Raw genomic sequence first — 14,910 nt, forward strand, 5'->3', positions numbered from 1 at the left:
CAAATATCCTGAGATGTGTGCTCTTGCACAGAGTGTTGTCTTATCCCTAAGAGCCAATATCGCTTCCGCTGAGAAGAGCTGGGCTCAACCCCTTGGCAAGATTAATGAAACAGACCAGATGAGGAAAGCTGAGGCAAGACCCACATAAGTTTCTTCTGTTTTCATGGAAACACATCCAGAGTGCGTGTTATTTTAAAAAGCAATCTAGTAGATGCTAAAAGAAGAAATTCCTGTCTGTATCAAATGGTTCATGTCACATCGACATTTAAAAGCTATACGGACATTAAAATGATTTATTTTAAATGTGATAGTGGGTTCCTCTAAATAGGGTCAGTTAGCTAAGTCTTCCTTTCTCCATGTCTGCCAGGCAGGGGCTGATGCTTTTTCTGTGGTCTAGAATGTGAAGGTCAAAGACACAACTTCTAGGAACAGATGCTGTTGGCTTTTCTACTCCTGAAGAAAAAGGTAAAGAAAGACCTCATTCTGCCCTAATCATGAAGATGCAGTATGCTTTAGAAAAAAAATTTTTTAACATTTATTTATTTTTGAGAGACGGAGAGAGACAAACTGTGAGTAAGAGAGGGGCAGAGAGAGAGGGAGACACAGAATCTGAAGCAGGCTCCAGGCTCTGAGGTCTCAGCACAGAGCCTGACGCAGGGCTCGAACTCACGAACCGTGAGATCTTGACCTGAGCCGAGGTCAGACGCTTAACTGACTGAGCCACCCAGGTGCCCCCAGTATGCTTTTAATAAACCATCCATGAACAGAAGGTTTCATAACACCAGGGAAGAGCTTATGAAGACTTGGGGACATGTTCCTTGACATCAAGTATCTCAGAGAGGGTCGTGCATAATTGAGTTGCTAAATAGATACAACTTTGATATTTTAGGTATTAACCGAAAAATCATTTGGAGTTTCACTAGTTGAAAAACCAAGAACAAAATTTGGTAGCTACTAGAAACATCATCACTGTCACATGGGAAGTCATGTGCTAGATCAGTGGTTCCAAACAATTATGGGCTTAGAGTCTCCTGGAGGGATTGTTCAATAGACTTCCCAGCCCCAACCCCAAAGTTCCTGATTCAGCGGGTGTGGGTGAAACCCAAGAACCTGCATTTTTAACAAGTCCACATGCTCCTGATGTTGCTGGTCTGGGGAGTACATGCTTGGGCCAAATTTTCCCCCAGAGCCCATTCAAAGCTGGCTCTGTTGATGGGACACGGTGGGTAAGAGAGACCAGCAGAGATGGGGCACCTCGCTCTCCTTTACCCCCCCATCTGCAGCAGTACCTGTGATTCGCACCCTGAACTCAGCGCCAGCCACCCTCCCACAGAAGACCTCCATTCCTCCCATTCTTCATAGCCAAAGAAAATAATAAGGTTGAAATGTCTGCGTAGAGACTCTAGAAGACCACAAGAGCCAGAATATCCTGCAGGCACATTTACAGCAATTATGAACCTAACGGATCCTAACAAGAGACTAAGATAAACTCATGAACCTCCGGGCTTTCTAGAGAAAAAATGTGATTATGACATAGTCTTTGGGAACGATAAACAGAATGTTAAAAACAAACACACAGGACAATTGCCAACTATAGAAAGATGAACGGTGTCTATTTTAGACATTGAGTTGTCCACTGTCGGTCTGGAAATGAGTTCTGGAGTCTGTTAAGGACTCTAGAGAAGCAAATCTCAAAATTTCCAATAGATCAACTGCATTCTTCAACCAAGAGCATTTAAAGCAAAACCAGGCTATCCGGGTTCATCCCCTAATGATGTGATTTCAAGACAGGTGACAACTGGACATCAAGATGAATCTAAGTACCATTTCCCTGAAGACTTCAAAAACAACAAAGCGATGAGGATACTAAGGGTCAAAGGTCATTCCAGGCATTCTCACCCAAGCCCAGTAACAACTGATAACAAATGTGGCTTATTTTGGAGAGAACTACTTATATTTTAAAATATAAATGTGTCTTAAAAGTCAGTAAGGCCCCGATGATGAAGTAATTGCCCTAGACCGTCAAATCAAATACCTGTATTTTTATTTGCTAGATCATTTTCTTTGAAAGTTGTCAATAGTGGTAATGACATTTCCAATTTAACATGATTACTTCTCCTCCTATTTTACACTAGCACTAGACTTAAAATTTTTTCTATTTATGCTGTAAATAATACATAAGGCTCACCACTTAAACCACCTGTGAGTGGACGGTTCTGTGGCACTGCGTGTGTTCACACAGATGTGTAAACATCTCCCATGGTCCATCTCAGATTTATGTGTTGGATGGATTTCTCCCCCAAAACATGGTAAAGTTGGAGGTGACTAGTATGGCCAACCAGGGTGTTTTTGCCAATCTGGTGTCCAACTAGCAGGATTCTCCTAAGTTTTCCGGAGGAGAGCTGAGCTCAAGTCCTCTCAGAGGACTGCATGACTGAACTCGGATATGAGGCCCAACTGTGGGCGCCCAGGTCATCTTCTGAATTAGGGGCAGCAAAAACCTGCCATCAGTTGTCGCTTCTCAACACCCTCTTTTCCTAAAGCCACGCAGGCATTACTCTGAGCATTGGACTCTTTCCCCTTGAATCTCAAAGTCTGTCTTCACACAATCTTCCAGGCAGTGTGAGCATCACAGCTGGCTCGCAGGATAGACCCTACTTACCATCTCCCTCTAAAAAAATGCAACGCACATGACACAACGGAAAGTAACAATCCTTTGTGCTGCTTCTGGGCATGCTGAAGGCCCAACGTGCGCATGGATACATTCACTGGTAGAAAGTCTTCAATGTGGAGAAGCCACAGGAAGGTTTGTTAGCACAGAAATCCTCACCAACAGAAACGTTCTTACCTGGGTAGGAACACACTTTCCACCACATAAAAGTCTTGCATGAGAACATCTCTATCCGGCTTGGAAGTGAGATTTCCCACGGTGTAGCCTATCCCCAGCTGAATAGCACCTTTGATAGCAGAGGAGGCCGTCTGCAAAGAAAACAAGGGTCTCGGGGTCAGCGGCGAGAGTCAAGGCCTTGTTCAGTGTCACAAGCAGCACAAACAGGAAGACGAGGTTAGATTTTCTTTCTTGTTCCTAAGCCGTGAGGAGCTGCGTCTGGAGAGAAGATAGGTTCCTTCTTTGGATGGTGAGTCTAGTAAGGGCCCCTTTTGACATGAAACTATTCTTGTGGTAACATTTCCTACGAGGATTTCTCAGGTGAATTACAGTCTGAATCTCTACCTTTCATTTGGTAAGAGTTTAGAAATTTGATAGGACATTTTCAATATATAGTATTATAATTTCTACCAAAAGGGAAATGGTATTGTCACAATTAAAAAAAATTGAAGTTCTATAACATACCTATGGATCAGGAAGTGTATATTTTTATTTGAGACAAGGGAGAGCATGTGACGGACAGGGGCCAAGGAAGAGAAAGAGAATTCCAAGCAGCCTCCATGCTCAGCACAGAGATGGATACGGGGCTCGATCCCATGACTCTAGGATCGTGACCTGAGCTGAAACCAGGAGTTGGATGAGTATTTTATCTTCACAAGGAATGAGTTAGCAAAAAGTAATTTGAGACTTTAGGTAGAATTTAATTTGGAAATTGCTTACTAGTTTTGCTATGAATCGTCATCGCAATTTACTACACTGATCTGTCATAAAACATACAGCACTGGAATAACAGTATTTCCAATTTACTACTAGTTCCTCAATTAAATTCCAGAATTAAATCAACACATATTAAACTGGAGAATAATGTATATACGTGTGTGTGTGTGTGTGTGTGTGTGTGTGTGTGTGTGTGTGTAGTTTTAACCAATATAATAGGAGAAATAGCAAAATAACTCAATTTAGGAAAATGAGAAGATACGATTTTTTAAAAAATCTTTTAAATGTTTCTTTTTGTGGGGGGCGGGGGCAGGCAGAATGAGAGGGAAACACAGAATCCGAAGCAGGTTCCAGGCTCTGAGCTGTCAGCACAGAGTCTGACAGGGAGCTTGAACTCACAGACCACAAGATCATGACAAGTCAGACACTCAACCAACTGAGTCACCCAGGCACTCATCCTTTTCTTTATTATTTAAACAAATGTTTTTAATGTTTAGTTTTGAGAGAGACAGAATGTGAGCAGGGGAGGGGCAGAGAGAGAGGGAAACACAGAATCTGAAACAGGTTCCAGGCTCTGAGCTATCTGCACGGAGTCTGACATGGGGCTTGAACCTGCAAACCGTGAGATCATGACCTGAGCTAAACACAGATGCTTAACAGACAGCCACCCAGGTGCCCCAAAAGGCATGTTTCTTAATGTTTGTGAAAGTGTGGCCATTTCAGGTAAAGTCAACAAGTGAGGACTGGGGGCCTAACCCCAGTGCTCATGGTGGTTTGTTTGGGGTTCAGCCTTGGTTGACAGAGGGTCACAGCACTTGGGCAGAGGATACCAGTGTTGGGGGTGGGGTGGAAAGGATATAGGACACTAGCTTGGTTCTGTATGTCCTTTGCTTATGATCACAGAACAGCATCCAAATAGGTTTAAAAGGTCTAAGAGCTGTATGCATAGAGACAGTTCTGAAGCCTTTAAGAATGGATTATCTCCATGATTCAGGAAATCTGAGGATCGAAGACCAAACTTGAGGCCACCATCAATCAAAGCTGCTCAGTCACTTCTACTCTACAACTCTACAACCCCTTTTCCCACAGAGTCACCATCTGGTAGCTTGCTCACCCCACTGCACATATGACGTCACCCCTCGTCTGAGGACAACTCCCTACCCTCCTCCCTAGAGCAGGCAGAAAGCGGCTGGGTGTTTTCCTTCTTCGACATGCTTCTTCACGATCCCAGGGCAGCAAGATGGCAATGGACTGGGACTCAAGCCCCCAGGGCAACTAGGGCTTCAAAAACACAAAGTTTGCTATTTTAATTCTCGTTCCCTGAGCTCTGCAATGCCAATGATTGGCATTAGTGACCTTTTGTTCCAAGAGCTCTGACTTCTGATGACTGAAATGGATTCTCTTCATTTTAACCTCGCATAAAAATTCAAAAGGCATTTCTATCCATCATTCAAAGCAGTATGGCCCAAGATATGACATCAGCACTTTCCAGAGGACCCAACACCCCAATGTGTTCTGTTCCGGAACGATCAACAAAGTCCTGTGCTCTTAACGTGCTTGTCCCTCCGCACCCCTGACCGCTACCGGAACTACCTGTATTTCTACTTAATTCAGTCATCTAGCATTTCTGGGGCCGGGACACCTGTCATAGAGATGGGGGAGGATAACCAATGGTTTCCTGACCACCCTCCTCTTCAAACTCCAACTACAGAAGGTGGTCAAAGCCTCAGAGATCTATGCTTGGAGTTTTCAAACTTTAGGAAGCATGAGAATCACGGGGGTACTTGTTAAAACAGACAGAAGGCAAAACCATAGACCGTAAAAACAGCAGGCAGTTGTCCAGGGTTGGGAGAAGATAGGGGGAGCACAGACGGTTTTCAGGGCAGGGAAAACACTTTTTATGATACTATAATGATGGCTACGTGTCATCATACATGTATCTAACCCCCCAGAACACACGTCACAAGCAAGCCGTGTGATAATGTAACAAGTGCACCATGCTGGTCGAGCATGTTGATAACAGGAGGCAGGGAGCACGTGGGAAATCTCTGCACCTTCTCTTCGCTTCTCTTAACCTACAATGACTCTAAAAACAAAATAGTCTTAAAGTCAACGGGCCTTGCTTCCTCAAACCAAAACCAAGAATAGACCGATGGTCTGCATCTCTAGACTTTCTGATTCCGTAGGTCTGGGGTGAGGCTCAAGAATGTGCTCTTGCTCTCAGGAACACTGGAAAAATCCTTCTCCGATGGCCTCAGATTAAATTTTGAACCCCCAGAGGAATAAGACTTTGGAAAGGGCTCTGTTGACGTCTGTTTAGTTAAACCAAACAAACAGACTAAATGCTATTACCTTCCTCTCCAGCTCCTTAAAATTCAAGCACTCTGATGGGAGAAATTACAGAAATGGTAACATAAGTTAATATTTTTTTGATCGACTCGTGCCCGGTACTTGATACACAATGATAATAATCATAAGGATAATCTGTGTAATCACAGCACAGACTTATAGGGCATTCACTGAGCGGCAGGTACTGTTCTGAGCACCTCTTTTACCCTCACACAGCTAGTGACGGGGTGCAAGTGGGACTCATATGTGGGGAGTCTGGCTCGAGAGTCCAAGTTATAAGCAACTGCACGGTCACCTGTCAAGTCAAAATCTCTGAACTCCGAGAATCCTTTCAAGGACCCTGAGAACCAGCAACGATCACGCCCTTCTTACAGGCGGGGATTTAAGGCACAAGGAGGTTAAGTGACTTGTCCCACTTGCATTGCTAGCATGTGGCACTCACTGCAAAGCCTACGCTGCTTCACACCTGTTTTTTCATTTGTTTTTTCCCAAACGAGCATAGGAGGCAAGTCAGAAGTTCCCTCTTAAGTCTCGCTGTTTAACCTCAGCAGAGGAAGTAGATCTCTGGGAGCCATTTCTTTTGATAAAATAGGGCTGGAATATTTTCTTTGCTTCTAATCACATCCAAAGGTGAGTAAACCTAAGAAAAGGTGTAAACCACTTGGTAAACGAGTTGAAGCACGGGTTAACATCACTTGTGAATGTCACCGCTAGGAACGGTGGGGGGCGTGTTTTTGCTGCCAAGGGAGGGACGAAGCCTTGAGGTTTCCTTCTCCCCATCTCCATGTAAAATTCAATGCTTTGGCACCAAAGCGGGTGCAGAAAATTAAAAAGCATCTTGCCTACTTCCTGGGAATGTCTGTGTTCACTGAGGCACACGGTGTCTTGAGTCACAGCTGGAACAGCGCCGCCCATCACCTAAAGTTCTCCCAGCAGAGAGCAGTCACAGCAGGCGGATGGGGAGCCTGGTCGGATTTTCTAACACGGCCACTCAGCTTTAAAACTGTGAAACTGAAACGCTACCTGGAATGTCTCTGATTAGCAGATGAGTAAACCATGAGGGTGACAAAGAACTTGTGTACAGGGCTATAGGTTCCTCTTGGACACCCAGCAAGTTCCTTCTCTGTCCTTGGGGACACCAGCCACTGGACCAGCGACCCAGTAACTAGTCCATGGCTCCACACACATCAGCCTCTCCAGTTTTCCCTGTAGGACTCGGCGCATGCTCTCATAGAGCTAGGACATGACATTTTCCCCTTCGAGCCCCACCAGGGACCTCTGACTCCTTTAGAACGTACAGTTCTAGACTTGAGAACACAGTAAAACAGAGTCTATTTTTAATTCCGGACTTTGCATGGGCTAAGTGGAGGCAATGTGTTGCCAGGATACTAGAACCACCTCTAAAGCTTTGCATAGTCAGAGAAGGAACCACAGAAGATCAGGAAAGCAAACCACTGACACTTTCATAGCTCCTCTTTCCTTACCCGCACGTGTGGGGGGCTGATGATAATCCTAAAGGACATAGGAGTGTCAGCCCATGGTTTGTGGGACAGGTTCTGTTTTTCAAAGTGCTATCTTGTAATGTTTGATCCTCACAATTGTTATGTAGGTGGGGAGGGTTTATAAAGCCCATTTTACAGATAAAGACACTGTGGCTCTGGGAGATTAACTGGATTTAAGTCCCTTGGCTAGGGTGTGGTAGAGCCAGAATGATACTAAGGTCTCTGAAGGCCCCAGGTTCAGGGCTCCACCATCTTTCACCCTTTATGAGCCTGAATTTTCCTACTGGGGACGATCCGATCCGACCTCAGCCGAGAAGTCCTCCCACGATGGGATAATCATGGTGATAAGCAACAATCCGACTAAACATCTATAGAAACCTACATCAGGGAAGCAATGATCCTGACAACAGTAAGATTTAAATGATGTGATACTGGTTACCAGAGACTGCTTCCTTCAGCACATTGTCTATGAAACCAGATCACTTAAGATGCCATCTGATATCATGGGCTGGACAAGGAAGTAGGCAAACACTTCATGTCAACTGCACTTTCCCCTCCAAGGTGTTCCGATGAACTAATTATGGGAGTAGAGCCAACATAGATGATGCCAGTGATTTTTATCAAAAGTACAGATCTGATCATGTCACCACCTCGCTTGAAACCCTCTAATGGGTTCCTGATGTCCTCACTACAGGATCAAGTACAAACCCTTTACCTTGACACAGACCTCCATCTTACAGTATTACTCCTTCCTGACCTCCATGGACTCCTGCATTCTGTAGAGACACAGATACACACACACACACACACACACACACACACACACACCCTCCTTTCAGCAAGTTGACTTTATAGGTCCATGAACCCCTAAAACACGTGTGACATTTTCTGCTTGAGTGCATTCCTCCCAAAGAAGGGCTTCAATGTGCTCTCTTTTTTCAGAATGTCTGTTTTTCCAAAACCACACAGGGATCTAGTGAGTCTAATTCTAAATTTTTTTTTAGTATGTGTTTTTGAGAGAGAGTGTGTGAGTGAGGGAGGGGCAGAGAGAGAGGGAGACACAGAATTCATCCAAAGCAGGGCTTGAACTCACAAAGCTCGAGATCATGACCTGAGCCGAAGTCAGACGCTTAATCGACTGAGCACCTGGAGAGTCTGACTGTAAATTAGAGATGTTCATTGCCAAGGAGCCTGAGACTAGGCCACAAAAAAACAGCTCGGCAACACGTCTTTACAGGGAGAGGGGGGAACCCTAGTCGGACAGGGAGAACCCCTACCCCCAGGTCCATGTTCCCCCGTCTCGGAACCGGTATTTAAGAACAGAGGCACAGGCTTCTTTGTCCCAGGGGTAGAACTGAAAGGAAAGAAAGAGGGAAAGAGTACATGGAATGGCTTGTAGGAGTACAGAAATGGGACGGTTTGTGGGTGGGAAACCTAAAGCCTTGTGAACAGGAGCAGGGTCACCCCATCTTCTGGTTGTTCAAACCACTCCTCCAGTCCCTTCCTGTGTTAGCTTTCTATGGCTGCGGTAGCAAATGACCACAAGTGAGTGTGATCAACACCAATTTATTATCTTCCAGTTCTCAAGGTCCCAAAATCAAGGAGCTGGTAGGGCTGCATTCCTTCTGGAAGCTCAGGGAAGAATCCAATTCCTTGCCTTTCTAAGCTTCTAGAGGCCGCCCACATTCTTTGACTTGGGCCCCTTTCTTCATCCACAGAGACAGCAGACCTTCCAATCTGCTTCCCTCTCTCTACGACCCCAGCTCTTGTCACATCTCCTTCATGGACTGCGAAGACACGACATCCTCTAGGATCTCCATGGCCTCCAAAGCCAGCTGGCTGATAAGGGAATCAGGAGTGGTGAAGGAACATTCACTTCTTACTCCCATTGCCAAAAGTCCAGAGCAGACTGTGCACCCCAGGTCTGCGCTTCAACTCCTGCCCATCCTACTCCATGTCCCAGCACACTCACTGTGCAGCTACATTCAAGGGCTGCCTAGCCCTGTCTTCCAGCTGGGTTTGGCTAATGGGACAACTCCACAGAAGAAAACGGGAGGTTTCAAAGTGACACCAGGGTGTTTACTCCCTTGTTTCCTTCCTGAGATGGGGTCAGGGTGGGGGGGGTGTCCTTCCTGAGATGGGGTCAGGGTGGGGGGTGGGGAGGAGGCGGAGGCTGGACTTGGACTGCTAAGTCCTGGAGGTTATAGCTTCTTTCTTGTGAGCCTCTCCAGAGAACTCCTATTTGGGGTTCTAGAAACTGTACCATTCTCTACCACCCAGGTCTAAGTGAGACAACAAGGTATGTCCAGGACTCAAGACGCCATGCTGTCCCTAGGAGTTTCTTGATGCTCTCCCCTGACACCTTCACCAACAGTGCCATCACTAAACGCTCTTCAAATTACCCAATTTGAATATACTGTCATCCATTTACTGTCGAGACCCTCCAGAAACAGACCCACTTAGAGTCCATCAGCAAGGATCAATCACATGGCCTCCCCAAGATAGGAGGAGGTCTGGCTCTGTAGCCCCAGCTCAGTGACAGAAGAGGGACCACAAGTTCTGGTGGACAGCTTGCTGGCCTGGCCACACTGCAGATCCTCTGGCTTCTCCACAAATCTAGGGGGGGGGGTCTCTATGCCTTCCATGTTGACCTTCTCCATTCTCCATTTGGTTTCCCACCTACACTGCTAGGCCTGCTGCTAACCCCACTCTCCCCTTGCAGTCTCTGTTCTTACAACAGCCAGATGCAATGGCTCCCTTCACGCAGTAGGACTGGTCTCATAAGTGACTTCTGGAGCACTCTGTTACTTTCACAGTTGGCAACTACTTTTCTGGTAGAATTTCTGTAGCCATCTACGTTTTCGAAAACCAGAATGCTGGAGATACTGAGTAAGAATAATTATATCCTCCCCTGTGCCTGAACAGACCTTCTAGGTCGTGAAACTGCCTCATTAACAAGGTTGCTTTGACATACTGGACACTAAGCGACCTTGGAAGAAGCCCAAGACAGATTTGCTTTATATTTAATTTTCTCTTACTACTAAGCAGGCTTTTTAACAAAACCCCAGTGTATCCACTTATCTGAAGGAAGTACTGATTCTCTAAACATGCTAGAAATGGCAGAACAAAGAAAAGGTGTTTCAGGGTTTCTCTCAAATGATCTCTATCTGATTTCTAGGCCTGGCAGTGATGGAGTCTCTCACTGGGATGGAAAAGGACATTCAGCAAACACTTCTCACAAACAGAAAAATGCTGAACTCTTAAGGTCTTCAGCAGTCGTAAATTACATGCACATCATTGCCCTTAAGAAAGATATGGCATCAATTGCAGAGGAGATTTCTGAACAGCATTATGAACGTTGCCATAGTAATCCTTTCAAAATATTAGTGTACATTCAAACATGCATCATCAACACAGCACAGTAGAATATCCTTAACATTGTACACGTCAGGGAAGAAAGTTGGTATATTCAAATAAAAATAAAGAGAAATATGATTTGATACAAATCAGGTTCATAGAGTATCATATTTTCTGATAGGCTGTTATTGATTTCTTTTATTTTTTACAGGTTATTTATTTGGGGCGGGGCAAAGAGAGATGGAGAGAGAGAATCCCTAGCAGGCTCCATGCTATCAGTGGGAAGCCTAACCCGGGACTCAAATTCATGAACCATGAGATCATGATTTGAGTCGAAATCAAAAGTCAGATGCTCAACCGACTGAGGCACCCAGGTGCCTTAGGAGTTGTCGATTTTGAAGGTAAATACTGGGGGCACCTAGGTGGCCCAGTCGGTTAAGCGTCCGGCTTTGGCTCAGGTCATGATCTCACGGTTCTTGGGCTCTGTGCTGACAGCTAGCTCAGAGCCTGGAGCCTGCTTCAGATGCTGTGTCTTCCTCTCTCTCTGCCCCTCCCCTGCTTGCACTGTCACTCTCTGTCTCTCAAAAATAAATTAAAAACATTAAAAAATTGAGAGGGGTGCCTGGGTGGCTCAGTTGGTTAAGCCTCTGACTTCGGCTCAGGTCCGACCTCACGTTCATGGGTTCAAGCCCCTCATCAAGCTCTGTGCTGACAGCTTGCTCAGGGCCTGGAGCCTGCTGCTTGTTCTGTGTCTCCTTCTCTTTCTGCCCCTCCCCCTCTCATGCTCTGTCTCTCTCTGTATCAAAAATAAATAAAACATTAAAAAAATAAAAATAAAAAATTGAGAAAAAAAAGAAGGTAAAATATTACACTGGAGCTAAGCACTGTTTTGGGGAGAACAACACAGTACTAATGGCAGGTGATGCTAAGTGCTGTGTCTGTCTGTCCCTCTTGTTTAGCAGCTGTGCTCAAGGGGGGCTGATTTTGTCCTTCAAGGGACATCTGGAGTGCCTAGGGACCATTTTGGTTGTCATAATTAGGGGTTGCCCCTGACATCCACCAGGCAGGCCGGGGATGCTGCTAACATTCTACACGACACGGCACAGCCCCCTCGACGAAGACTATCCAGGTCCTCGTGTCAAGAGTGCCAATGTGGAGAAACTCTACTCTATAGAAAGAGAAATGTTAACTGGGTATTTTGCCTGGTTCTCTTGCAAGCAGGTGTGGTCATGTGAGTCATCTCTGACCACTGAGAAGCAATGGCGTGGTCGGCCCCAGGGTCACACTGTTAGGAGGGAGAGTGTCCCCTGTGGAGGAGGTGACTGGAGAGGAAGCAGTCGCTCCTTCATGGGATCTGGAAGCTGCACGATGAGGACAGCAACACCAGAAGGGACCTGGGCCACCTCCCAGCCGAGGAGAGACCTCCAGAGAAACGCTCACGGCCAACACCTTGACCCAAGGTCTCTGGCTTCCAGAGCTGAGAATACACTGGTGTGTACGCCATGCAGCGTGTGGAACCTGCTGCGGCAGCCATAGCAAAGCCCTGAGCTTCCCGTCTGGCTGCTGAGGAACGCTGCCTAGACACCTAAGCCCCCGTCCCATACCCCTCCTTCCCAGGACGTCCTGGGCCTGGTCTCCTTTCTGGGCAGCAGTCCTGAGCCACTGCTTCTGGACGGTCTCCTGTGAGGCACGTTGCCCCTCATGCAACTTCTGAAGGCAGCACCCAAATAAAGCTTCCTGCGTGCTGCTGCTGCTGTGGTCACGTCTCTTCCTCGATCAGCCTTGAAATCCCCAAACTCACCACAGTCTCACTTTAGATCTTTCTCATCTTTTTGTTTTTTGAATCCACATAATAGACATTTCTGCAGGAGATGCTTGGGATCGAGCTCAGCAGGTCATGGTATCTGAGATCCCAGAGTAATGACACATACTCTGAGTGTGGACAGAGTCCATGATGTCATCTCTTAGTCCAGAAGCTCCAGTGGTGGCCTATTCCCAGAAATGCCGTGTCCTGAAAGCCTACAATCCGCTAGATGTCGTGCATATATATACATATTCCCCCTGCCCCCCGCCACAGGCAGACATCACAACTCTCTTCCAAGTGTGAGTAGCCCACTGTACAGCTGAAGAACCTGGCAACTCACACAGAGGGTAGTTAGTGAGCTAATCTGCCTGCCGTCAAACCACAATAGGTGGCAGCATCCGTGTGGGCCTGAGTGCAGAGCCTAGACAAGTCATAAAGACGTACGCCCCAATCCAAAGGCTTTCACCAAGTAGGCTGCACTTGCCCTCCAATCGCCCGGAAAATCTATCACAAGAGGCTGCTATGGATATACATACTTGAAAAACGTGTATCTTTAAACCTGTGAGGGGCGGCTGGGTGGCTCAGCCAGTTAAGAGTCCAGCTTCGGCTCAGGTCAGGTCATGATCTCACAGTTTGTGAGTTTGAGCCCCACGTCAGGCTCTGTGCTGACAGCTCGGTGCCTGGAGCCTGATTCAGATTCTGTATCTCCCTCTCTCTGTCCCTCCTCTGCTCATTCTCATTCTCTCTCTCTCTCTCCCTCTCTCTCTCTCTCTCAACCAAGCCCCTAAAGTCACCTAGGTGCGTAAGCATTCTGGTTGCTGGATCCTTTCTCTGGGCTGTGGACACCTTCCTGAGGCAGTGCTGTTTTAGGGAGCTCACAGCAGGGAGGGGCTTTGGAGATGGGCTGGTCCAGTTCTCAAATTACAGCCTTGCAAAATCTAAGTCCTGAGGATGGAAACAGACTTGCCTAGAAAGGTAGGATTTTACTAAAACAAGGAGGCATAGACCCAGAGCTCCATTACACAGAATTAATTAAAACAGAATTACAAAACTAGCCATTACTATGTTGAGGGTGTCTGTAATATGCCCTATATATACAGTACCTTATTTAACCCTTTAAACAATCCTTTAATGGAGGTGTTTTTCCATCTTTTCTAAGTCCAGAATCACACAGGTAATACATAGCAAAAATAATTTGAATCAAGTTCTTTTATAGACTCAATATTCTAAGCTTTTCCTGATTTTTGCCTCAACTTTTATTCATGCTATTACTATAGAAAAATAATGAAAAGTTACATCAATGAGAAAAGAACAGGGGTGCCTGGGTGGCTCAGTTGGTAGAGCACCCAACGTTGGCTCAGGTCATAATTTCACGGTTCGTGGATTCGAGCCCCCCTGTCAAGCTCTGTGCTGACAGCTCGGTGCCTGGAGCCTGCTCAGATTCTGTGTCTCCCTCTCTCTCTGTCCCTCCCCCGCTCACTCTCTTGCTCTGTCTCTCTAAATAAAATAGAGACATTAAAAAATATTTTCAAAAAATTTTATTTTAATAACAAAAAGAACAGAAGGCAAATACGTGAGGCATCCCACGTTCAATACACTAAAGGTCTCTACGATCGCTGAGCGAATCGTCTCAAGGAAAGTCTGCATGGAAACAGCACATGCAGTGCAGTTACCACTTCAAGTTTTAACGTTATGGGAGTTGTGGGAGCATCTGGAGACCAGAGGCTTCTCCTCTCTCCTGGAGGAGACACCTGGGGATCCCTTACAGACGATCCACTCGGATCTTCCATTGTACAGTCTTTTTTCCCCACCTCGTCCCAGTGGCTCCTCGTGGGTCTTGGGTCGCACGGCGAGTGCAGACACACACGTGTCTCGCACGGAGACTCACCAGGAGCTCGTCACCTGTGGTGGCGCCAGTCTCCCGACGGGCTTTCAGAATAATAGCCACTTGTCTGGTGAACCTTCTCCAGAAACTTCCTCAGGGCGGCTTTTTCGTTCTCGATCTCCCGGATCCGGGTCTTTATGTTCTTCTGGAGTCTCTGGATGTAGAGTGCGGTCCTCCTCTCCTCCTCCATGTTGTACACGCGGGCCCTCCTCACGTGCACGGTCTCCATCATGTCGTAGATGCTCTTCTTCGCACGGGGGTTCTTGCCCCCCATTGTCAGACCTTGGCCGACAGGGTTTGAAGGTGAAGCAAGACTCGGGAGCGTGAGGCTTCCTGTAAAGGTCTCAGCAAAGTGAGTCTCCTAGAGTTTGGAATATCAGACCCACATCACCATGGGAACAGAGACTCA

At 46.4% G+C, this 14,910-nt stretch overlaps 1 protein-coding gene across 2 annotated transcripts in view; it reads right to left on the bottom strand.

Moving 5' to 3' along the window:
- The window catches only part of PIP5K1B (phosphatidylinositol-4-phosphate 5-kinase type 1 beta), a 305,766-nt gene that overhangs the window by 132,399 nt on the left and 158,457 nt on the right, over nucleotides 1-14,910 (bottom strand). For both annotated transcript variants that reach the window (XM_029921176.1, XM_029921175.1), the window contains exon 4: nucleotides 2,849-2,979. In XM_029921176.1, the coding sequence (XP_029777036.1) occupies nucleotides 2,849-2,979 (131 nt within the window). The remainder of the gene's footprint in view (nucleotides 1-2,848; nucleotides 2,980-14,910) is intronic.

This window comes from Suricata suricatta, chromosome 13 (genome assembly GCF_006229205.1).
Source record: "Suricata suricatta isolate VVHF042 chromosome 13, meerkat_22Aug2017_6uvM2_HiC, whole genome shotgun sequence".
Taxonomy (NCBI): Eukaryota; Metazoa; Chordata; class Mammalia; order Carnivora; family Herpestidae; genus Suricata; species Suricata suricatta.